The 26,408-nt window shown below is 41.5% G+C and overlaps 1 protein-coding gene across 1 annotated transcript in view; it reads left to right on the forward strand.

Moving 5' to 3' along the window:
• Positions 1-26,408, forward strand: part of PTPRF (protein tyrosine phosphatase receptor type F) — a 395,755-nt gene that overhangs the window by 174,569 nt on the left and 194,778 nt on the right. Inside the window, 2 exon segments of the mRNA XM_050901434.1 lie at positions 16,280-16,425; positions 19,158-19,299. Coding sequence (XP_050757391.1) covers positions 16,280-16,425; positions 19,158-19,299 — 288 coding nt within the window.

Below are 26,408 nucleotides of genomic sequence, written 5' to 3' on the forward strand. Positions count from 1 at the left end.
GCGTGGATATACTCAGAAACCGCTGTGGATGAATTACATACATGGATGCCTGTTAATACAGTAAGAACAACACTAATATTGTTCTATGTAATTTATTTCATGAAGTTCACTTATAGGTGAAGCACCAAATTAGCAAAACAAAAGTGGCTGGTAATATTATTAATAACGATCACAGCAGTCTGAAAGATAAATCCCTGTCTGCTGCAGTGCCACTGCTGAATTTATAATACTTTGAATGGAGCTTTCTAATACTTGGAATTTTAAACACTGGCCTCTGAAATGTGATTTGATGCAACTCAATGAAAACACTTAGTAGCTTTTAAGATGCAGTCACCTGGAATAGGAGGCTGTATTTCCTTATGGTGGTGGACTCGTGTGTCACTTCTCTCCAGGATGTGGCAGTGTGATGGCTTCACAACACCAAGACAGTTGGAAGTTTTAAATTAATGTGTGATTAATTTCCGTACTGTCATCATCCTTTCTCAAACCTTTAATTCATATGCCAGCTTTATCACCAGTAATAGTGGGAAAATGCTTGGCTGAAGGAAATGTGCATCTCAGATTATGACTGGTGCTGTTGGGTGATTTCAGCACTTTGCAAATCGTGTTGTCAGCCTTGTTTTTATGATCTAAGCACGGAGAATGTGGGCAGCTGCTGTTGTGCTGGTGGGCTTGTTCTCCCAGATTACAGTTCATCTTCTGCTTTTCTGCCTTTATCTCACTTTAAATTATCTGAGGTTATATTATAACAGCTGAATTGCATGTTTTGTATGACTCTACACCATAGTTCCTAATTTGCGCAATAAACATGCCTTTGAGGCTTCTGGCTAGTTACAAATAAACTTTTGTTCATTCCATAACCATGGTTAAAGTGGAGATCTGGACATGCACTTGGGTATGAAAGTGCAAGTGCAGGTTTCTAAGCAGCCTTGTTAACAAACACTTTCTGCATGTGATCAACAGAACTTCAAGTTGTCTTGGAACTTGGAAATGGTATGTTATGAGGACATTGTAGATGTGATCTTATAAATTAAACTAAGACTGAACAGTTTCTTGGTTCAGTTTAAATTATATAGAAGAATTAACAAAAGCCGTATCCAGCTGCATAACTTAAAGGGGAGGAGGGGGAGAAGAAAAGGTGATGATAAGATAATGAATGGTAATCTCAAGATGCCCAAACCCAAATGCATGCTTTTTCTTGGTTTTCAATAAGATGATGGTGATAAAGTATTATGGATTCTACCAGAAGAGAGTGTGAAGCAGAATTCAAAGAAACCTCGTAAGAATCAACATGCAATATCTCTTTCTCTCTCTCTCTCTCTCTCTCTCTTTTTTAAAGAGGAAATCTTTAGTCTGTGAAGTCTCACAGGGTTTATATAAGACAGAAACCATTTTACTGTTATTAAGAAGGGGGGTAAAAATGATCTGAGGTATACATAGGGGGAAAGAGAGAAAAGGGCCAGAGATGGAATGGAACCCTTTTCAGCTAAAGGATCATGTTAGCATACAAACAAGTGGGTATAACTGACAACAAATAACTTTAAAAACCACAATCCGTTTTCCTGATGATATTTCCGTGACCATCATTTTGGAACAGTTTTCCAGTAAGAGAAGTGTGGCTGAAACTCAAACCTTTTTTAAGATGGTGCGTGATCCATTTACAAGAGAGGTTGTGCAGGGCAGCCCTTGCGAGGTTGAGGGACAGGACTCTTTCGGAGAGCCCCTTCCCGCTGTCTGTGCCTGTACGTTTTGGCTGTCCCATGTCACGCTTGCTCTGACAGGCTCCAGTGCACAGTTGCTGCTGCTTAGTGTTTCTATTTCAAATTCCTCTTTGATCACGGTGACAGGCAGCAACCCGTTTGATACCCTGTTGGTGTAACTAATTCCAACTCGGCAAATGAGGAACCCCCCTTTGATAAACATTTATTCTTGGAGAACACAAGTGGAGTTGGCAGGCACCTACCTTCAAGTCAGTCTTTAAAACATAACATGAAAATCAAAGATTGGTGATAGGCAGGGGATTATTCCTGCATGGGTAATTCTTAAGCAAGATCCATTTGCCTATGTATAGGTATGCCATCCTCACCGTTAGTAGAGCTGAGCAACTAATAAAATTCACTTGAGGTAGGCATAATTGGACAGGCTCTTTTGTCTCATCCTGTTCTCTCTAGGCTGTGTTATGATTTAATGATGCGCTGACTTGCAGTAGGTAAGGAAGGCTGCCGTTCTTTCAAGCTTCACATTCATGTACAGATTTGTGTTTCACCCTGGTGTACGTCCTTCACGAAATATACTGGGATGTCAGATCCTCAGAGGTGGAAACAGTGCCTTCCTTCTCATGCATGTAAAACCTGAGAAGTGCAGTTAGCTCACACTGAGATAGCTTGTCATCCTCTTTGCTGGTATGGATTTTAGTTCAGCAAATCGAGTGTGAAGCCAGGAACCTTGGGACTCGGTCAACAGAGCGGGGATGGGTGAGGGAGACTTAGACACAGCACTGTAAAAGACAAATCTGTTTTCTATTATAAATATATCCTGTGTAGTCTCCACAAAGAGCTTAAAAGCAAGCTGAACCTTGCAGGTTTGACATCTGTGTGCATGTCCCTTAAGCTTGTAGCATGTGATAGTTTTGTCTAGCAGTGAGAATGAAAGTAAGTGATGCAGGCAAACACTAAGTATGGCAAATCTCTGTAAGCAGCATGCTTGTTTACTGCTCTCTCATGGCACCTGCAGCCTTCCATGTATTTGTGAGTCTCAGATTTGGGGATAAACATCTTTCCAGGCTTCCAGGCAAAAGTCAGTGTGAGGGCTGCTATCGCCAGTTCTGGGTTCTCCCCTGATGGGCTTGTCCTGGTGAATGTATGGCAAGGAGTCAACAGTGGAACAGCCACTCGCAATTCCTGGCTACCGTCTGCGATCGTGTGAATCTTGCATGAAATTAAGACCTGCTGCTGACACGAGGAGAAATGTGGAAGAAGATGCTGGAGGTCTTAGTTGAGGAACAATCCAGAACTATTTGTGAGTAGGTCATGGCTAAAATATAAAGAACATACTTGAGTTAAGATGCATGAGAGAATACAAAAAGAAAAATTACAGGAGCTACTGGATGCTTTTCATTGTTCATAGACATTCCCAGTCTTTGTACTGAGCTCCTGCTCTTAATGCAGCTTGGTAAACATTACTTTTCAGGTGCTATGCCAGCCCGTGTGGCTCATGACTCTCGGTGTGATCTGAGCAGTAAGGTCTTCACAGGGAAGGCAGCTGCTGAACGGTACCCAGCCTGAAATCCCATGTCAGGGATGCCCATTTCTTTGGTTTTAGTCATGTGCTGTAACTCCCTGCCACCACTTTCTGTTGGGTTTTGGTCTGCTCATGTCCCACCAGGTACTGCAGGAGTTGATGTCACAGTAAGGTCCGTGACCTGCAGCAGAGCTCCATGGTAAGCCAGGAACATATCCTCCTAAACCAGTGTGGATTATACTTTTGGTGCTTTTAACTAGGGAATTTGTTTCCAGGTAGCGGGCAGTGTTTCTGGCTTTGTGAGGATAAAATACACTGTCTCAAATACCACCTCCTTGGTGGAATATATGTGCTGCCTTGCCAAGATACCTACTGCAGTGGTGGTGTTAACTGGTTTTCCCTTTTCCCAGAGACACAGATACTGTCAGAGGCGCTGAAGAAAGAGATAATTCATGACATAGAAGAAATACATCCTTTAGACAGATTCAGTCCCTTCAGAGCCGCACACTGCCCTGCAGCCTGTAGAGTGACTGTGGCGCTGGGTCTCCCAGTGGCCCCCGTGCACAAAGCACCCGCAGGGGTGGCTCCCCGGTCCTGCAGGTCCTGCTCACAGCCTTTCCTCTTCAGTGCATACTCCAGCCTGTACACAAGTCCCAGGCCAGCTCTGGAAATTCAAATTCAGCACCTTGCGGTCCCAGTGCATTATGTTTTGGGCTTCAGGATGGACCTGGTGGCCACAGCAACTTTTCACAGTGTGGCAAACGGTAACTTCTCCACGTGGACTGCAGCTTTCTGCATTTCTTGCAACTCTGTGCATAATCAGGTGAAGTCAAGTAAAAGCTGGTTGCAGGTGAAAGGCCACAAAAAATCAAATCTGGAACCATGCCTGGTAGCTGGAGATTGGAGGAGTTTAGTTTGGAAACAGTTAGAGGCTGACCTCATCATCTACACAGAGAAAAGTTATTAAAGTGAAAAGAGCTTTTCATTTTATCTGTTAAATTCATAACAGCAAGGAATGAATGCTAGAAAAATTAAATCAAGAATGCAACCACCATGAAGGTGATTAATTTTGATGCCTTTCTAGAAGTCAGCCCTTGCTGAACCAGAAAGCCCTGGGTGGAGGAGGGGCCTGGACACCTCCGGGGATGAAGTACCTGCCCTGCTCTGTGCATGGAGCAGGGCTGGATGGCAGTGACTGTAAAACTGCAAACCTCTGGCATGTGTCGCTTGTTCTCTTTACTGTGGGGTTCGGACACCCAATATTCATGTTGGATGGAGTCAGATGTTTTCCACATGCATAGCCGTTTTGGGAAAACTTGGGGGCAGCTCATGGACCAGAGACTGGCTGCCGGAGCTTCCTCGACTCCACTGCCGATTGCACCAAGGTCAGCGTGCAGCTAGGTGCTGCACAGTGGGGCCTCAGCACTCCCTTTTCGTTCTTGTATTTCTGCTGTGGAGGGTCGGAATTGCTCAGCAGCCCTCTGCCAGCGCAGTCCTGCTGCCCGGCAGAGGTGCTAGCCCTGGCATCGAAACTCTGCTCAAATGACTTTTGAGCTGTGCGTGGCTCTGTGCCTTCATTTAGCCACTGCTAAAATACATCACTATGGGGAAAAAACGCTGCCCACTGTCTCCCAGAAGCATGGAACCTCTCCATCCAGGCTTCTCGAGGAGTCTGTCTTGGAGGAAGCCTTTTAATGGGGAAATATTCCTGAAATTCTTGGGGAATTTCAAGTAAAATTGAGCAAAATAGAGTAACTTTTTTTTTTTACACTTGAGAGTATTTTGCTCGGGTGCCTAGCTACCTGCTGAAATTTTTTACACTGTGGTAAACATTTAAATGTGGAAATTATATTTCTTGGTTTTCTGCAGACTGTACTGCAGATGCTGAATGATAAAACAGTTCATACAAATAGGAAAAAAATCACTGGTGTAATAGAAATGCCAGAGTGCACTCGTTATCATTAAGCAGAAAGTCTTCCTCCTCACCAGGTAGATGAGGCAGAAATTCGGTTCATTACTAGGAGGAGGACTGAACAACGTACAGTGGCATTAAAATGAAATGCAGGTCCCTCAGCAAAGGCCTTCCTGAGAGCCTGGGATGCCTTTGCTTTAGTAACAGATATTGTGAAGAGGTCACTTACTCTGGCTCCCAGTTCTATTAAAATCATTGTACTAGGCTCTGTTTACAAAATAAGGTTTGCACTCACTTTTAATTCTTAGAAGAGGAAAAACCTGAGCTTGGTAAAGCCTTTTGAACTGCTGAATCAAGGACTAGCTGCTTGCAAAGAGGGATTAAAACCTTTTAATCCTTTGGTGTAAAAGAATATGCTGTTTAATGTGGTAGGCATGCTGGCAAAATTAATTTTCATGTTTTTTCAAGCACAAGATTTCAGTTCTGTCTTTGTTTCCTGGTCCTGCATATCTTATGGCTTCTTCACGCTATGCAATACACTTTATTAACTTCGAAGTTTTGAAGAAATTTGCAAATAACAACATGCAGATTTGGAAGGAAAAGTAAGTTCCTGGGAGCAGGCACAGCTGTTACGTACTGCCTCAGGCGGCGTTGTGATGACTGATTTCAGAGCCCAGTAGCTGACATTATTATTCTCTTGTCCGTTGTACGTATTCTGTGCAAGAGAGAGGAAGCCTGAATTCAGGTACTGAATTTTGTGTCTGGTTAAATGAATGTTCTATATGTATGCATTTGAAAGCCCTTAAGTGAATGTTGTGTAAATGGTGATAATTGGAGGCAGTCTCCTTGCAGTCCTTTCTCAAGCTAAATAAGGTCTAAGGCCAAAGGCCCAAATGTTTAATTGTATTAAACACAGAGGCTGAAAAATTTATTAACTCAGAAAGTGTGTATTACCAAGTTAATTGGAAGTGCCTTTAAGCTATTACCAGGTGGAAATTTGACTTCAGGTTTCAATTTTAAATTAAGGCAAAGCAGAAAACCATTCTATGAGGCTGCTGGAAGGTCTGCAGTTAGAGCAGTGCTTCTGTGCTCTCCCTTGTTTTTCTACTCTGTATAATACTTAGTATAAATGCTGGAGAGTTAAAATCAAAAGCTAACCCCATATATAGGGGTCTGGCTTTTCCCCAAGATATGTGGCAAGCTGCACACCCAGGCTGCGGGTGCTCTAGGGAAACATAAAAGCAGAGGAGAGGAAATGAAGATGACCTCAGGTTCTAGAAGGATGTTTTTCTGCTTTGTTTTTAATCAGTATTCTTCAGTCGTATGCAGGACTGCTTTGTGCTGCTTGGCATATTTTTCTTTTTCTAGTTACGTGTTATTTCAGTTATTGGAAGCAATTGTAAGAATGGTGTCATAGTAGAGAGGTTGATTTATTTTTTTTCCCCCTTTTCCTGGCACACAAAAAACTTCAAAAAAACCTCATGGACAAGTCAGTCACAGCACAGGGATTAGCCAGAGTTAGGGATTTTCTTACTAAGATGTAAAGCAGCTCACACTGATAGCCAGCCAGGCACTTTGAGAATGACATTGCAATTACAACAGCCTTGAAAAATAATGGAGAAAATTTGCCACCCTATGTGCAAAATCTGTAGGCACCCTGCAGATACGATATGAAGAGAAGCCAGCTCCCCGTTGCGTTAAGGTCTAAGTTGCCTGCCTAAAACTCTCTTCACAAGTAAATCGGCACCCAGAATGTTGAGTGCTGCTGAGTGACTTGCACAGCATCCTTGTGTGATAGTTGCCTGAGACAATTCTGTTTCAGTATCATGTCAGTTAATTTTAGGCATTTAAACGCTTTCAACAATTTCCATGATTCATAAAGAGACAGAATTAGAAATTTACTGAAGTGCAATACTATGATGACAGGCTGTTGCTGTAGTTTATTAATATCCAGTAATCGTGGCCTTAACACTTCAGTGAACTAATGGCTTTTAACCCGTATTTCTGTGGAATAAGCAGGTTTATCCAAACATCAGCATTTAACAGCAGATGCCCAGTTTCTACTGGTGAAGGGTTGGTTTACATATAACCGTCCAGACGCTGACCAGAAGTACGCAGGACACATGAGGTTTTAAGATGTTTCTTTAAGAAGAAATTTTGAAATATTCAATTTTGACTTAAAGACTATTTAATGTTTTATATCAGATTTAATAAGTATAAATCCTGTATTAGCAAAAGGGAAAAGAGGGCTTGAAAATGCCAATCTGGGTGTGAAGGTTCCCACCTGTGTGTCTGCAGAGACCCCTCTGCCCCGTCCAAGGCTTTGCCTTTAGACTGGGCTTATGGTAAGGAAAGAACCTATAGAAATTGTAAGCAGCACCCGTTTGCTGAGATGGTGAAGAAGCAGGAATCAAAGATTATAAGAGTTTCTGAGCCTAAGTCATTACAAATACTGATAAAATTATACATTTGACCTAACACGTACCCTTGCATTCTCCTCAATTCAACTTACTACAGATAAACAAAGTACAGTGGGTCTCACCTGCTGAAATGAGTACCTTGCATCTTAGTTCACCGTATTTCCTCCTGGTGTTTAGGGAAAAGCACAGCCTCTGCTGGATGACTGCTTTTATTATTTTTGTAATGTAATTTTTCTACTGAAAGTTACAGAGGTCATTGAACATGTTAAAAGATCTACTTCTTAGAGTTTTGTATATTATTCATTCACTTTATTTGATTTCATTTTGTACGAACTCGAAAGGTATCTCTGAGTAACTGTATGGAAGTCAGGAGATGAAGGTGAGGAGAAATGCAACTTGCTTTGAGATAATGTTTGTAGATTTGATTATCATGGACAACCACACTTGAAGCTGGAAAACTCAACGACTAAAATTGGATTGAAATAGCAGAATCGTTTGTCCTAGTTGTTGGGAATCTCTTAAGCATTAAAACCTAATAACAATAAGACGATAAAACAAGAGAGGAGGGTGTGCAGGTAACATTAGGTAACCTGTAATTCAGAGTGATCTGAGGAATGTGTTGAATGTAGAATGCCATTTTCTGTGATTGGGATGCAGTTAAGTGGTTTTTTAAAGTGGATGCGAGAAAGGGTTATGATCCATTCACAGGATAAAAAGAAAATTGTGTATGTATCTGAGCATGCAACACCCCACTATATATATTTGCATTTATTTAATAAGTACTTTGCACCAAGCAATAAAGGACAAAAGTTTCATTTACAAAGTGCTGTCATCTTAGTGAAATAAAACTGAAATAGGAGAAATAAGGAATGAATTAGCATTGTGATCACTGAGACCCAGTGATGCTTTAATAAGCTGTTGTTAAAGAAATGTTATTACAAGGCTCAAACAGGCTCTTCCTACTTGTAAATTATACAATAATTAAAAGTGCAAGTTTGAAAAATTGTATTTTGCCAAACAATATTCCTAATAATCACAAAGGGACAGGAGCCATGTTTAAACGATGGTGGGTATGTTGAAAGGAAACATAAGGAAAACATAAGGATAGCTGGAGAGCCCATTGGCTTGCCTCCTGCCCTGCAGCAGATGCTCAGGAGAAAAATCATAGAGTAGGTTTCACCAGAGTATCTTTCCAGCAGGCATCCATCCGTGCACAGATATCAATCATGGAAGATCATAAAGGAAACAGAGACAGAGAAATACCCTTGCTGTATATATAAGAATGGGGCACCTCTCTCTTCTAGACCACTTTATTTCCACTTCAAAGTCAGTAGTGAACATGGGAGAGAGTCTGTGCCATTCTTGGTTTCTTCCTAGTGTTACAACAACTGAGCCACGTCATCATTTTTCGCATATTCATCCTGACAGCAGCCGTGTGAGAACAGCAGGCAAGTTTTACAGTGGAAGCTGAGGCACAGTTGTGCCTTGGCATATGTGACAGGGAAGGTTAAAGGCAGGGATTTAAACGTGAATTTCACCATTTCCAGGCTCAAGAACTATTCCCATTATGATCTTTTCATGCTTGTGTCAATAACTTCTTTTAATTCATTTAGCCCAGGCACCTAAATAAGGTTACCAATGTATGCCTATTGTATGTGCTTATCTAGTTCATCTCATATCACAACTGTAATTTTCTCCTTCACAAAGGAGACTGCTTTAAATCCTAATTTAGCCCGAGTCATAAAAGCTTTCAAATAAAAATACAAGCTCCCCTCTCCTACACCGGTCTTATTTTTGGCTGCCCTTCTATTTAGAACAGTGGGCACTTGTAGCATGAGGACAGAGATATTTTTCTTTAAAATCTCTCGCAGCAGGTGAGTGTTCATAGAACACTTAATTGCAGACATGTGTCTAATAATTCATTTTTCTCAAACCTGTGTGCAGCTCTTTGGAAAAATAGCATCCACAAGAACAGGAGGAGCAGTATGATTGCCAGTTTCTGAATTAAAATTTTTGGATGAGGTATATTTGATGTGGGTGCTAACTACTGAAAAAGCATCAGGATTCAATTTAATTTTCCCATTTATTTCAAGAAACCATCTAATGATGGGTCTTTGAAATAAAACAAGTTAATATTTGGGTATATGAAGCATATTTATGTTGGCATATATTATGTTTCAGCCACTTGAAATTTTTGGCTCTTACAAAATTACAAGGAAGCATCTTTTATGTGACTGGTGTGTGCTTAATGTGTAGCAAAAGAAAAGGATCTGTGCTAAATATACATGACCCAGCATAATTTTTCAAGACTCTGGCTGGTATTCAAGTCAGGTAATGCAGATCAAATGGTACTTCTCAAAGGCCATGGTTCACATAAAAGACACCTCACCAAGTCAGAGGGAGGCTACACCTCTGTGCCTTGGCCTTGAAGGAAATCTGGCAAAAGAGACTTTTCTCCCTGGGAAGGTCCTTTGGGTTCACTGAGAAGCTACACAGCCTGAAAACAACACATATGATGGAGTGACTCTGCTCTGGTAAAGAAAGGAAAACCTGAAAAAGAGAACTGAAGCATTACTACTCTGCTACAGATGTTTGGTAGGGCAAATTTTAAAATAGCTGCTGAGATGGTTTTCTGATTCATAACAATTGTTTCACAACAAGCAAATTGTCTAGAATAGCGGAGAACAACAGTGATTTTATATATAAAATATGGGTGAGATGCATCTTCATGGTTGGCTGTGTCTCACTCTCAGTTGCCCTGCAGGAAGGCTGTGTCAGTGGCTCTCCAGTAGACCAGAGATTCTGCCTTTGAGGGCTTCAGGTTCCCCTCCCAAACTCATCCCATTTGCTTTTGCTGGGGAGGGCAGACAACAGCCTTACTGATTAGTGCATACCTAACTTGTCTGCTTGTAACTTCTCTCTCTGGCTTTCTGTACCCATGTTCTTGTAGACCTCTGACAAGGTAATTCGAGGGAGCATTTCTTTTGAAAGCATCACACACTCAACCCAGGACTCTGCATGAGTTTGCTGCTGTTTTCCAGCATAGTGAAGTCGACTTGTGTGTGCCTAAATCTCTGCTAGCATCTCTTCCACACCATAAGGCCCTCCTTGTGATTCACTTTATAGGATTATCCAGGAATCTGTGCTTGCTCAGCCAGTGACTTTTTCAACACTATCAACTGTGAAAGGAAAGTCCTTTTCTTCTGAAATGTTTTGGTTTTTAAAAAAAAAACCAAGTTTCTTAATGGAGAGCACATCTGAGGAAGTTGTTATTTTTCAGCCCCCAGCCAAATCAGATGAAGCCTGTTTCTTTCTCTTGTAAGAAAATACTCTATTTTTCACAGTCTTCCTCCTCAGAACCGTGTTGTTCCCATAAGCTCTCTAGAATAATTTAGTGTTGAGCAAAGACCAAACAGGGAAAATTTCAGCCAAGAAGGTGAAAGTTTACCCATTCTCCTGCCTGAAGCTTATGAGTGAATAGAAATGATGATAGCAGTAATTTCCACTACACTGGGAGTAGGAACTGGGTTATGAAGTGAGGAGCAAGAATTAGTTCAGAGGGTGAGGACTGAACGTGCTCCGGGGATCTGACACTGAGCAGAGAGGCTAGGGAGAGAGAGGCTGGAGTTGTTTAGACTTGGAGTTATCAAATGACAAATACACCAGTCTGGAGTTGTTACTCCACACGATGGAGTAAGTGAAGGTGGGTGTGATGGGCACCCAGCCATCCGGCACCTCTCCCTGCTGTCACCCAAGACTTACTCAGGAGGTTCTCTCTCAAGCTGATACTTCACAGATTTGTCTTTGGAATACGATCACTCTTTTTTTCTTTTTTAAACTTTCAATAAAAAAAGTCTTCGGCTTTGCCTAATCCTTAGGTGATCAGGGAAAAGACAGGATTTCACTGCGAAAGACTTGTCAGTTCCTTGTATTTATTTGTAGCTTGTTTGAACAACAAACAGTTAACTTAAAACTTGGCATGTCCGTGATCTGCTGTTGAGACTGGTCATTTTGAATTTAAGAAGAGAGGAAAGACAACAACTTAGGTTACTGATTAAATACTGTATTTTCGGTACATCCTTATTTTTTCTGTTTGTGTTTCTAGGGCTACCCTAAGAGTGCAAATGCTCAAAACAGGTTAAAAAAGACTGTTTGTACCATCAGCTGGCCCTGTCCCTGGTGGTTACTACTGCCCTTTGGAGGTAACTGGTGATGTGTCCCACGGCAGCTTCCTCCAGGCAGCAGAGTTACAGAGATGTTGGTTGGACCCCAACCAACAGGTGTGGAGGTAGTCTAGTCCACTTAACGTGCATTTTCCATAGACGCCAACATTTTCATGGTCATCGGTCGCACTTCTGTTAGCTCTCTCTGAGATAAGTTTTGGAATTTGCTGTAACAGTTACCAATCAGTATAAAAATATGTATGCCCATGCCCGACTCTTATTGTCCTGGGGCCAGGACTCAGGATTTTAGGTTTGCTTAATTAGTACTTTCCTTCCATTTCAAAACTTTAGGACATACAAATGTTTAAAATGGCTTTGTAGAAATACCCTTTCCCAGACTCTGTGAGAATTTGGTTTATATACAGGTATACTTTTGTGACCAGCCTCAGTGGATTTAGATGGTTTCCAGAAATCAGTGTTGCTCAATTAAATGTGCAGGGGAAAAAGATTCATTACAACAATGTAAATTCAAGCTGAACAAGGCAGCAGGTTTTTTAGGTTTTACTGCAGGTGAACATTCCGTTTCCTTTCGTTCTGTTTTTTAATAGTATTGATTTTTTTAAAATGTACAAAAGTAAAGTAAGTCCTCAGTGTACGAGCTGGGGAGTAGGTGTTCAGTGAGAGATATAATTGCATTGTATTCTTCAAGGACAAAAGTTTTTGGATTCTGCTGTATCTGTCATTTGAAAAATTTACACTATTTTACTAAGATCACAGAGTAAATAACAGAAAATCAAAAAAACAAATCAACTGCCGAAATGCAATACAAGACATCAGCTCAGCACACTGCTTAGCAAAACAGTCAATCACACTGCAATCACTAGCAACCTGAACTGTAAATTAACATTTCACTGGGATAGATGAGAGGTGAATAAACACAGATATATGTAAATATAAACTAAGTAGAAATAGACATGATTATAGATGAGTAAATATGTGAAATCAGCATCAGTTAAGCAAGCACACTTAATAATTGCTTGCTGTTCATGTCAGGACAGTGTGCCAAAGACTGCAGACAGCAGCCATCATGTCTTAAAAGGCATTTTCTGGTTTTGAGCTATTTTCTTTGCGCAGTCCTGGGGCTCCCTTCACCAAGGACAGCAAAACTCAGTACACTTGTGCGTGATAAATTTCTGTGGTCAGGACAGGTCTGTGATATTCCTTCACAGAAGCTTGTTGAGGACAGAGCATTTGTATCCACTTCTGCGTGGACAGTGCTGACCTTGGTGGGTCCACTGTCTGCAAAGACCTTTTGGAAATAAAGCTGAGCAAATAGCAGTAGTAGAGGCCCAGGCCTGCAGCTTAGTGTCGCAGCTGTGACCTCCGGATCACCTGGGTTCGGGGTTGGCGTGTCCCCTGGTGCCTGTGGTCCATGTGGGCGGTTGGTGGGCTCCCTAGCGCACGACCACAGTCCACATCGAGCATCTGATGTTGCAGGTTTTGAAGGGGTCTGCTGTCCTGCTGCCTCAGGAGTGGCATGCCACCAGCCCCTCTCTGCTCAGTGTGTCCTCAGCTGGTGGTTGCTTCTCCATGTGGTGCCAACTGGTCTGACCTTGTCCTTCCCTATGAAGCTGTGGTGGGTCGACCTTGGCCGGCTGCCAGATGCCCACCCAGCTGAGGGTTGCAGAGGAATACCTGCTCCATCGTGGTGTCTCCATGGGCTGCATGGGACTCTCTGCTCGGGCACCTGGAGCTCCTTGTTCCCCTCTGACCTGGGTGCTCACAGGGCTGTTTCTCACACTTTTTACCTCACTGCTCACCACCATGAGGTGTTTTGCCCCTTCTTAAACCTGTTACCACAGAGGCACGCCATGACGAGCTTGGCTGTGCCCTTCTGTGGGGCCGTTGTGGAACTGGCTGTGTTCAGCACAGGGCAGCCCGGACCTCTCCTCACAGAGACCCTCCTGCAGCTCACCCCGACACCCCATACAGACAGTGGTGGCATGCATGTGAACCAAGAAGCATCCTGGGCCCTCAGCAGTCTCCCTGGTCTGGTCCACACACACTGGAGTAGGGCAGAGTCTGGCCTTTGGGCTTTGTCAAAAGCAGCACTTGCAGTATGTCACTTGGTTGAGCTGCTGTGTATGTTGAGTCACACCGTGCCATGCTGTAGGGATGGCGGGGGTCTGCGCAGGTGTCCTGGTTCTGGCTGGGATAGAGTTAATTTTCTTAGTAGGTGGTACAGTGCTGTGTTTTGGATTTAGTGTGAGAACAATGTTGATAACACTCTGATGTTTTAGCTGTTGCTAAGTAGCGCTTATCCTTGGTTAAGGACTTTCCAGTTTCCCATGCTCTGCCAGCAAGCAGGTGTGCAAGAAGCTGGGAGCGAGCAGAGCCAGGGCAGCTGACCTGAACCAGCCAAAGGGATATTCCATACCATAGAACGTCATGCTCAGTATATAAACAGGGGGGAGTCGGCTGGGAGGGGTGGATCGCTGCTCAGGCATTGGTCAGCAGGTGGTGAGCAATTGCATTGTGCATCACTTGTCTTTTCTTGGGTTTTATTTCTCTCTTTTTTTTTTTTGTTACATTCCTTTTCATTACTATTATTATATTTTTATTAGTTATTATTATATTTTATTTTACTTTAGTTATTAAACTGCTCTTATCTCCACCCATGAGTTTTACTTTTTTTTCCCTGATCCTCCTCCCCATCCCACTGGGAGCGGGGAGGAGTGAGCAAGCGGCTGCATGGTGCTTAGTTGCTGGCTGGGGTTAAACCACGACAGTAAGCAGTTAGTGTGGGCTAAACCAGAAGGCGAAACTAGGATTAAGGAGGTGCCACAGTTTTAGCAAAGTCTTCAGAGATTGCTGTTTAAGGGTGAAGTTGCACTCCGCAGCTTCAGGTGGCAGGTGCCAGCTTGCAGCTGCCGAGGGAGAGGCACCATCTTCCAGTGCCCCCCTCAGCTCTGTCTGATCCTGCCCTGAGCCGCTGCACTCCCTACTCTGCTTGGAAAAGAAGAAGAAAGTGGCTTTCTGCCAGGTTAGGGGCCCGAATCTGCTCTGCAGAGGCTCTGGTGACCCTGGAGGTGCTTGTAGGGGTTTGGGCACCAGTGTCTGGAGGCAGGGAGGGGAGGCGAGGGGAATGAGGAGCAGAGCAAGGCCCCCTGCCCTCTTCAGTAGCTGGAAGCTGCTGGACTGGCTCAGCTGTAACTTGCAGCTGCACCCTTAGCATTTTAGTCTCCTATACAATTAGGAAAATGCATTTAAAGATTGTTGTCTTTTGGGGTCGCCGAATCTGTATCCCTCCTAGATTAGGGAAACTCAGCCCTCAGTTCATCAAAAGTTTAGTGTTTAAAGCACTTGGGCTTACAGATGTCATCCCCCTCTCCCTCAAGGACATACTCATGGATGTGTCCAGAACGTGAAGATGCGGAACCACTGCCAGCTCCGCTGGTGATGTTGGTTCGGTGTCTTGGGGTTGAACAGGTTTCTCCTCTCACTCCTTTCTACATCCCAGCAGGTGTCTCTACCCGGTTTATAGGTCAGGTTCATCTTTGAGGTGGTTGATCAGAATTGTATTTGAAACGTGGCCTTAGTGTGACCTGTGCGCTGAATGACATCATGGGTGGACTCTGTTAACTCCCTGTGTGGAGTTAAATGTTTTAGTGCTTTATAGGGATACGAGATCATCAAACGCTTCTCGCTTGGACACAGCAGTGTTTCAAAATGATCCTCAGATCACATATTGCAAAATTCTCTTGTACAGCAAGTGCAGAAAAGAAATACAAACGTTCAACCTGGATGCCGAGTTTTATCCATCGAAGTCTGTCATGTAAATCCAGAAGATGCAACTGTATTTTCATGAAACTTTTATTAGTTATTAAAATGTTACATGATATATTTTTTTTTCATTTTTGCTGAGTCTTTCGGGCCTGAATGTCACTTTGGTTTCTTTGCTGGCTTTCATTTGTAGTGACTAGTTTCTTACCAAGCATAGGCCAGCCCGTGCAGGTTTCTAGATACTTACAGACTGTAGGATTTTTATGTCATTCTGCATCTAAAATGATACCAAAGGTTGTTATTTGTATACTTAAAACTGTATCTGTTAATTTTGATCAATGTCAGGAAAACTAATGTCAACGTATGGTACATTTTGTAGGTTTGGTGTGTCAACTGTTCTGTAATTTCCAGTGCTATGATCGTGTTATAAACCTGCAAAAATCCATTTATTAAAAAAAAAACCGTAAAAATGGTTCCAAATTGTCATATACCTGAATGAATGCCCAGGGGGCTGGGGGGAGCCCTCTATTGCCCTCATTTACAGGCAAGCCAGATGGACTTTATTCATTTCAGGAAAAAAAGGTACTCACGCAGAAACTGTGCTTGTCATGTTGCAGTCTGCACTCAATTTGTGTGGCTGAGGCCATTCAACCTGGATTTGTAGTAGGAGCACCAATTATCTTACAATTTAGATTAACATGACACATTCCTTGCTTATCTGATGTTGTGTCCTCATGGGGGTGATTTGGTTATTTTTCCAGGCAAGCCAACATTTATGAAAGCTCCTGAAGATCAGATTGGGATTTCTGGAGGAGTGGCCTCTTTTGTGTGTCAGGCAACAGGAGAGCCCAAACCTCGTATCACATGGATGAAGAAGGGGAAGAAAGTCAGTTCTCAGCGGTTTGAGGTAATTGCAAAAAATAAAAATTCAGTAATCAATCTAATGCTTGCAGGTCTTAATTACACAATAATCATCATTGCAACCCAGGTTTCTCTGCATCACTACAATACAGAGTCTAGAGCTTTAGAGTAAAGTAAGTTTCCTTCCCTACAGCAATGCAATCTGTAGAGCAGGCGTAGTCCTTTGAGCATGACGCTGGAAGCACACACATAGGACATCCTTGTTCAGATGGGACACTGGGGCTTGCACCGAATTGGATGGCAGATAAGAGTTGGATCTAGCAGTAATTTTCTGTTTTCATTGTGAAAATTGGTAAGACACCTCCTTGGCCTGCTATCCCCAGTGAAATTCAAAAGTGGGATGCCAAAATGCTGTTGGAAGGCTTTCTAAGTGATGGCTACTGCCATCCCTCCCACAAATGTGCTTGGAAGGGGAATGGTGAAGTCATTCTCAAGGGTGAATTGACTTCCCTGTGAACTGAACTCCGAGAGAAAGGAAGAGGGAAGAGCAGGTATCAGAAATGCTTTTGAAAAAGGGTCCAATTTGGTTCATATTTTAAATACCAAAAACATTTTCACTGACTTTCTCCACCTCTTTCTCCACTTCCCTTTTTTGGAGTTGAGTTCTTTTTTCTAAAACTGCCCTTGGAAATGTGACCCTTCTACCATTCTGCTGCCTTTCCTCTAATCCCCTGTCTTTGATGTTTTTGCTTTTCTGACTGGAGCACAAGATGACTTTGCTGCCCAGAATGGATTGATTCAAGTCACCAATTTTAATAATGATTTTGTATGTGAGCAGAAAACCTTGATTAAAGTAATCAATTTTAATCTTGTTTTACATTGTTATTTGTCCCTAATAAAGGTTAAGTTTTGTTGTATAGTAACCATTTAAACATTCTAATTTGTAAGTAGATAGAACCTTTATAGTGAATTAGGTACTTACTGTGGCTGACCAGAGGGCCCTGCCATATTATATGCATTTATACAAGCAATTTCATACTTTTATTCACATCAGGTTTGATACATAGTTGAGGCATTTTTATTGTGTTAGGAGACAGTGAATAATATCTTCCTTTTTTTACTAGATAACTATTAATTTTACCTCATTATTAAGCTAGTCTTTATTTGGAGGAAAATTGGAATTCAGTTTATATGAAAAAATTAACGAACAAATCTGATGTACACACGCTGAGTTATTACACAAAAGAGGTATCCATCGTTAGCAAATGAACAGCATTTCTGGTGTCAGTGTCTGTCAGGCTCTTAGTAGTTGTAGCTCCCTTCCTCTCACACAGAGAGTTTGTTCAAAGGATAGTAAGGGCAAAAGAGCTTTTCTGCTGTTTCATCTTAGCTTTTTAGTCCTTATCACTGAAGTGAATTAATCTCTGCATCTGACTTTGTCTTGTTTTAAAATTTGGCAGTAGCCCTATCCTGTGTAAAGGTTATAGAAAGTTTAGCATTTTGTCAGAGTTTCATATTTCATTTCAAATTTAGTATTTTAAAAAATATTTTAATTCCTTAAAATGTGCTGTGGTGATGTTCATATTTCTCTGTCCTGTCTGCTGCTACTTGACCCCAAATTAGGGGTTTTTGCAACCTATTTCTATTACTTAGAACAGAAGGGCTATTCCTTCCAGCGTGAGGAATAACAGATTTTCAGTGGTCTTGGTTACCTTCTGATTTCTTCCTATTTCTCCTGTCACTGCAGTGTCTTGTGCACATTATTTTTCTCCTTCCTGTTTTCACTCATTTGGTCTTTATGCTGTGAGAAGCACTAGTAAACAGGGCTCTTGAAAATGGGATAAAAGTTTTGCATGGGGGTAATGCAGGTCCTAGGCTGATGTACATGTGTCTGGAACAAAGTATAGCTTAGTCTCTTCATCTCCCCCTGCAGTTCCCAAGTGACAGGAGGGAGGCTTGTGCCTTTCCCTCGTGCGGTCACCATCTGCAGTTCAGTTAATATTTCCAACTTTTGCTGTGCTCAGTAATAGGAGAAGGATGATTTTGGCATTAACAGTGGCCTGAGGCTGTGCCTTCACAGCCTTGCCGTTAAGGAATAGCGTATAGTGATCCAGCTGCAAACAAATACCTCTTTCTTCCATGTAGAAGTTAGAGTAATGCATGTTATAGCTTAGCAGGATGGATGGAAAGGCAATGATTTATTAAGGACTTAATTTATTATGCTGGGGAAGGAATCGTAATTACATCATTGTTGATTATGCCAGAGTTGCAAAGTACCTGATGCTGAAGGACATTAAAAACCCTCACTTTCTGCTGGAGTTAGCATGCGCTGTAGGTGCTCAAGGTTTTATTCTAGTTTTGTTACTATTTTCCTGGTAACCCCACAGGAGTATATCATTCTGCTCTTCCATCAAGGTGAAAGTTGGCACTAAATTGCTATCAGTGTGATTAGTAAAACCATTAGTGCAAATATGGCTCAGATGTTTTAAATCATCAGATCCACATCTTTATTACCAGGTTGATAATTTGTCAACCTTAATTGATTCATAAAGAACCTCATTGGATCTTCATTTGTTCTGGCCTCCTCAGAGGACAAATATGTTCTTGACTGAAATTTTTGCATTTCTGGATTTGGAACACTTGACAAATTGCATGGTATTTTGTAGCTTACAGGGCTTGTTTTGGTTTGTTTTTTGTTTTTTAACCCCTGGATTGTTGACTTTCAGTTTTTGTTGCATAAGATACCAGTAAAGAAGTACTTTCTTTTCATTGTTAAAGGTTATTGAGTTTGATGATGGATCAGGATCAGTTCTGCGGATACAGCCCCTGCGTGTTCATCGAGATGAAGCTATCTATGAGTGCACAGCAACCAATAGTGTTGGGGAGATAAACACGAGTGCCAAATTAACAGTGTTAGAAGGTAAGTGGGAAGTTTTTTCATGCCTTAGGTGGCAGAAGACATGGCTTTGGGTTTGGTAGTGTCCTGGTTCTGGCTGGCATAGAGTTAATTTTCTTCTTAGTAGCTGGTATGGTGCCATGTTTTGGATTTAGTGTGAGAATAACGTTGATAACATGCTGATGTTTTAGTTGTTGCAAAGTAGTGCTTATCTTAAGTGAAGGATTTTTCAGTTTCCCATGCTCTGCCAGCAAGCAGGTGTGCAGGAAGCTGGGAGCGAGCACAGCCAGGGCAGCTGACCTGAACTAGCCGAAGGGGTATTCCATACCATGGAACGTCATGCCCAGTATATAAACAGGGGGGAGTCGGCTGGGAGGGGTGGATCGCTGCTCGGGCATTGGTCAGCGGGTGGTGAGCAATTGCATTGTGCATCACTTGTCTTTTCTTGGGTTTTATTTCTCTCTCTCTTTTTTTTTTGTTATATTCCTTTTCATTACTATTATTATTCTTATTATAGTTTTATTATTATTATTGCTAGTATTGTATTTTATTTTACCTTAGTTATTAAACTGTTCTTATCTCCACCCACGAGTTTCTTTTTTTTTCCCGATCCTCCTCCCCATCCCACTGGGAGGGGGATGGGGGGAGCGGCTGCATGGTGCTTAGTTGCTGGCTGGGATTAAACCACGACAGGTAGCACACATGTTGGTGTGGTGGTTTTAAAATGTCTTGGTGATATTCTGGCTTCATTTGGAAAAGCTGTGTTCATCCTGTATCATTTGCTATAATTTCCTCTTAGTGATAGAAGCTAATATTTTTCAGACAGTCATGAAAAGACTGCAGATTCTGAACTTTGTTTGAAGTGTTTTAGTTGTATTGTCTGAGGTGTGTCATTTCTAACTTGGAGGGCTAGCTAAAGAGACATTTGTATACTTGTCTTATCTGTCTGCTTTGATATAATACCCATCTTCAGGGTATCTAAGAATTATATCTGACAGTCAGAAACTTAATCCATGTTGCTGCACCTTGTGGATTAAATTGGCACAGTTCTTGAATAGATTTTCAGGTTACTCTTCAGATTTTGAGTTTGATGTGGAATTTAGCTGGGTTTACTTTCCACTGTAGGCACAACTTGTTATTCTGTTTCTCCTGTTAAAGAATGGATTTTGATCCTTGTCTGCTCTATGAGCAGGTTTTATTTTGCTTGCTATGTTGTTTCTTCTAAATGGAATGTTTTGGAAGAACAGTGTATTAGATATAAAAGGCTTGTGATCATTTGATGATTTTTTTTATATTAGATTGTCAGAATTACTGTCTGCTTTTAAGGAAATGTGGGTTTTTTTCCAGCACATCAATGTGTTGTAGTATTTGTTTATATGTAGGATTTTGTAAATGTACTGAGGTGTTACCAATCTGGGGCATTTGGCTGAATGGATTTTTTTTACTTGCATTTACTAAGACAAGCAGGAAGAGGCTTAGGCAAATTGCTTGGTGTATATGGATTGATATAGAAACTTTTGAGTAATGAAAAAAACAGACTGGAAAGCATTTATTGTTGTATGATTTTGAACCAGTGGAGACTGGTTATCCCGATGGTGAGTGTGCCAGCCATACATGACAAGTAACCTATTGTCCCTTGTTCTCCCATCCCCATTTATAGCATAGAGGTAATCATATTTTCCTCTCTGCTCTGTGACAAAGAATACATTAAACAACTGTAATGTGCTCAGACACTGTGGTGATGCGAATCATAGAAATCATTCAGTGCTTGATGTGATTGTGTATTTTGTTTCTGGAGGTGGGGCATCTTAAAGGATCAGCTTGCTCTTCAGTAGTAGTATTAGTAAGAATAGGATAACAGGTGCTATAGACTTGAAAATTATCGGGGAAGAAAAGCAGATCTTTTTTGTTACTTCTTGCCTTTGCAGCCGTGTATGTGAGTGCATAAAGCTCAGTGGAGCTCTTTCAGCAGTTTACGTGCAGATCTGCATTTAAATGGTTCTTGCAACTGGATTTTTGTGATACTAGATACTTGAATACCCAACTGTTCCAAGCACATTCCAGTTTCCTTTGGTTGCAGTTGCCTTTATGTATCTTAAATATGTATGCACATGCACATACACGCTAATAATTTATTTGCTCTGTGTTAAATGTTCAAAGGCCCACAGAGACGTGCATTGCATAAAGGAGCACAACAGTATTTCTCAGCTCCGTGATGCTCCTGCTGATTTCCTGATGAGGTAAAACTTGCAGACCACCACATAAATAGGGAATGTCAGGAAACACCAGACATAGGAAAAGACATGCATGCACACAATTTAAGAGCCACAGAAGCAAAAGTCACTACCAGTCAGGCACAGAGCCTGCTTTTCTGTTTGGAAACTTCCTTTAATTGGGAGTAATGCTAGTTTAACATGATCCCATAAGGTCAAAAATGATCTGCAGGCTGGGGGACTGTTTTCGTCTCTAACCAAAGAGTATCGACCACTTGCTGGGCACTCTCGTAATGGCCAAAATTAAGAAACATATGCTGTATAACAGTTTGTATGTGCTCATGCATATAGAGTTGTGAGCTTGATTACAGAGGATGAAGAGCTACATGTGCCTCTTATGTCGGCTTAACTGAGAAAGATGATGAGTTCTGTTATGACGTATCTGTATTTAAGAAAAAAACGTTTTATATTTCTCTTTTCTGAGACTTTGTATGGACAGGTCTGTATTTTCTTCAGTCATGCTGTCTTATTGTTCTGTGTTGTCTGCCTTAGGTTATGCTGTTTCTGCATTTTGGGAGTGTGAATTTTTTTTATTATTAATATTCCTTTGTTTGCTTACCTGTTGGCGAAGTGGATATTGCAAGTCAGTGCCCTGGTTGTGGTTGTGTTTAGTCTCAGTGGCCTCCAAAAATAGTGATAAGTGCCCCACCTCTCTGTTATGCCATCAGTTTCCTAACATGAATTTTGTAGAGGTATTTGAAAATGACACATTTCACGTGGAACCCTTGATACCCTCAAGACTGTCAACTAGGATTGGATTTTCCCTTTGCTTCTGGGGTTAACATAATTTCTGTAATTGCTCTCAGGTGGCAGTTTGAATGATGCAGACATTCTGCGCTTCCTTTCAAGAATTTGACTAATGCAGTGGTCCCTGGTGCATGACAAAGCTCTATCATAGACGTCCTCATGGTTACATGCTGCTAAATACACAGCACATATTGATTTTTACATTAAAAATCCTTTATAACAATAAGTTTTAATGCTTCTTCACAACTTGCTCTTTAGAACATAGGCCTTAACATTAAATCCAGAAGTCGCAGTCAGGGTTTAGCAGGCTGTTATTAGATGTCTTTGTAGCTAACTAATCTGGAGCTTTATTTTATTTAGATTTCTGCAATGTTTTACAGATCAGAGGCAGATAATCCTTTCTAATTGCCAACTTATTCCATTCTGAATATTAAGTGAGAAGCATGAGTCCAGTCTCCTGGAGGAATCGGGAATTCTCACATAAGTGAATCTCTTTTAACAGTTTGGTTCCCTACTACCCTTTCATTCTCTGCTCCCATGTCTCTCATTTTTCCCTTCTAACTGCAATTCCTGTTGTGACCAAACTACGCATACTTAGTGTAACTGGAAATTATTTCTCCTGTTGATAGTAGGAGAAATAGACGTGCATATACCTTCTCTTCTCATTTCTCCTGGGTAGCTGATAAGCTGAATTATGTATGAGTCATATTGAACATTTCTATCTTTTCCGATTATGACCTGAAGCAGCACAGAAGTATGTTCCTGCCTGCCTGGCAGAGGAGGAAAGCAGTGCAAGGAGGGGAGGGCTAGAATCAATAAGCTGACACACATTCCCAAGAAAAGCCTCGGGGACAGTTAGTGGCACTAACAAATTAATAAATATATTATTCAGTGGTAATGTTGAGAATTACAGGGCTTTTTAAATAGGGAGATTACATGAAATGTGAGTAGGAAGGATGCCAGCGTGGAAGAACGTGGCAGCAGGCTGATTGCAGGAGTGTCTACATGGTGTCTTTCCACAAGACTGCCTGTACGTTCAGCATTGCGGCTGTATTAGGAAAGGTGACTGTAACAGTGTTTGTCTCTAGTTGCCTGTACACCGAAGTATACCTTCAGTCTGTGGTTTCCAGCAGTCTCCACCCAACAGGAAGATAGGGAAAAGCAGTGCAAAAAAAAAAAAGTGTTCAGGGGGCAGGGAGGAGTATATCGATTCTTGGGAAAGGAAGGAGGCTCAAATACAAAGTACATTGTCAGTCCCTCCTCCCAGAACTTTCCAGCTTGGACATTCAGTTACAGGTTTTGACTTCCAGAATTGGGAAACTATTTAATTGTAACTGGTCCTTTAATGCCCTGCAAGCAGTCTTTTTTTACTCTCCTGTAACCTAGAGCATACAGTCGTATCCAAGTGACACTGAACGTATTCAGAGTTTCATTTTCCTTTGTTTTTAAGTAGGTTAAATGAAAATGAAAATATCATCTCCAATTTCCATTTCCAGCATAGATCTATGCAAATCCCCTATGCCCTTATCCCAGACTCCTAATCATGTGGCATGTAGTTATCTGTCTGGAGAGTGCTGCCAGGCTCTGCAGGAGAGCAGCTTCTGGTAAAGAGGACAGACGGAAGAGCTGGGAAAGGGTTGCTTGCACACTCGCTTTCAGTCTGAAGGTAACCTGGCAAGTTAAGTTTTACTGGCTGGCTTTGTGCTGACAGAAATCAGGGAAGTTTTGGTGTGTTTCAGTGGAGCCCTAGAAGGTTCCTGAGTGCAGCAGTTGTCCTGGGATGGGAAGCACCTCCACCTTATCGTAATTTGCTGTTTACTGAACCATGTCATGAGCTTAATTTCTTTCACCAGCTGCCAGCTGCATTCCAGTTCCTGGGGTTACCCTGTTTGAAATGCTGTAAATTATAAATATTTGACTGTTACAAATGATTTCTGTGGAGAGCTAGATCTCAGAAGGCCTGAAACAATATGCCCTTTTTGTAAACACTCTTCTAAAAGTGATTTTGTCATTGGAATAGTAAACGGAAGTTAGCTATGTTTAATCCTTGTTTACGTTTGGTTAGTTACAAAAGGATCAGTCGGATCATTGTACTTTGGCTTATGTTTGTCTTCATTGCTTTTGCATCTTTTTGCCAAGAAGAACTTCTAGCAACGTGTTATAAAATTGAAACAATTATAGAAGGGAAATTGAATCCATTTGGATGCGCTCATTCTGATTCTGTAAATGAATTAAGGCTCCCCGTACCCTGCTGCTCCTGGGATTGGTAGTATTCTGTTCATGTCTATGGTCAGGAGAGGACAGGTCTTTCCTCTACATGTTTCGTGTTCATGAACTGTTCCAACTTCCTTTGGTCTCTCCCTGGGAAGAAAGACTGCTGTGATGGCAGAGGTCCTACTGCTGTTCTTTGCTCTCTACACAAGCAATCCAAATAGTACTTTCTTTCGGTATGAGGCAGGCAGTTAATGGACCTCTGCAACTATTGCATTTCCAAGAGCTGCAGCGCAGTGAGCCTCTACGTGCTTCACTGCTTAGGGAAATGTCCTAAAATACGGTGATGCACAGAGAAATTAAGAAGCCTGAGTGTGTTTGCTTTGCTATAGATCGTGGCATATCCTGTGCTTGTTAAATAGGGAAACATTAAGCCAATTACTCATGGTGGCCTCATTGAGAAGTTTAGGTTGTCATCTAGAAGAATGTAAATCCCAACTCACGTGGACTTACGCTATTAAGGTATAAACAGTGTTCACAAGGAAAGAGTGTATTGTGCTGCTTGACAGCAGGTGGCCTAATATTGGTCTGGTAAGTCAATTTAGGAGCCCTGTCACCCCGCTAAGAACTCTAGTCATTTCTCAGGTACTGAACAGTGGCTAGAAGAGTCCTAAAAGTTCAAGGGGAAAGAGATGGTCTCTTTGTCCCATAGCACACAGAAGATTGAGCAGAATTGGTGATCTGTTTCAATTAGACCAAGAAAATTTACGGAGACTTATTTCACTTGTACCACCATTATGTCCCATGCTGTCAATACCTAGGCTGCCACAGTATCTGAAGAGCTGTTTCGGCTATTTAATTTTTGGTATCTATAGAGCACCTATCATCTCAATCCAGGTGTGAAACTCCTGGTTCTCTTAATTTTATTTATTTACTTTCAAAGATTGGATTCAATAAGAACATTAGTCTTATAGTTTATTTTTTATAATATTTAACAAGAGAGACTTTCTTGGCTGTGAATGAGAGACAAAGAAGTAATTTTCTCAGCTGAAGAAAAGTTTTAAGTGTTGTTGGTCTCTCCTCCAAACAGGAGAGTCAGCAGATCTTTAGAATGTGTCAGACCCAAATGCCATAATTTCCATTTCTTATCTCTGTTTAAATGATTAACTAATGGCACATAACCATATAATGTATCCATGATAGCAAGTTCCATCAGAAGACTGCCATGCACTAAGGTTAACATCCAGGTTCATTCCACAAGTTTATGAAGCAAGAAATACAACCTTTGAAAAGTTTTATATGAAATATCACATAGTTAATGCCAAGCTGAACCCTTTGGAGCTGTGCACTCCCATAAAACCTTGTGTCTGAAAAGGTACTGACCTCTTAATCTTGAGACCATTTTTCTTTTACAGCAAGTGGCTGTTTCTGCATATTGCCTCTCAAATGAGGTCCTATGAGATTACATCTGTAACAGGATGGGATGTTGTCACATTCTTATCAGCAAGCTAATGGCGTCAATGATATTGCAACACCCAAAAGCAGCACCTGCGATTCAGGAAGGACTTCCCAGATAAAAACAAGTGAGCTTTAAGTGTCAAACAAACAAGAAGGAAGTATATTCTACAGAATTCTACAAAAGCTCTTAACACAGGGTGTGTATTGCCAAGTACTAGATAGCTTGAAGTTGTAAGTGTGCAGTTGTAGTAGTAAGTGTGCAGTTATATTCTGTAAAAAGACTTCTAAGAGCTCCTTGTCTCACACAATTGATTTATTCCAAGTTTATTCATCAATTTATAAGCGCTGACTTTGGTACTGGAAATCAAGTTCAGCTAAGAATTTTTGTCACCAATAATAGTTGTCTCCTTTCTACTTGCTCCATTTCTCAAATCCCTCGTGAAG

The sequence above is a fragment of the Gymnogyps californianus genome, chromosome 8 (genome assembly GCF_018139145.2).
Source record: "Gymnogyps californianus isolate 813 chromosome 8, ASM1813914v2, whole genome shotgun sequence".
NCBI classification, from domain to species: Eukaryota; Metazoa; Chordata; class Aves; order Accipitriformes; family Cathartidae; genus Gymnogyps; species Gymnogyps californianus.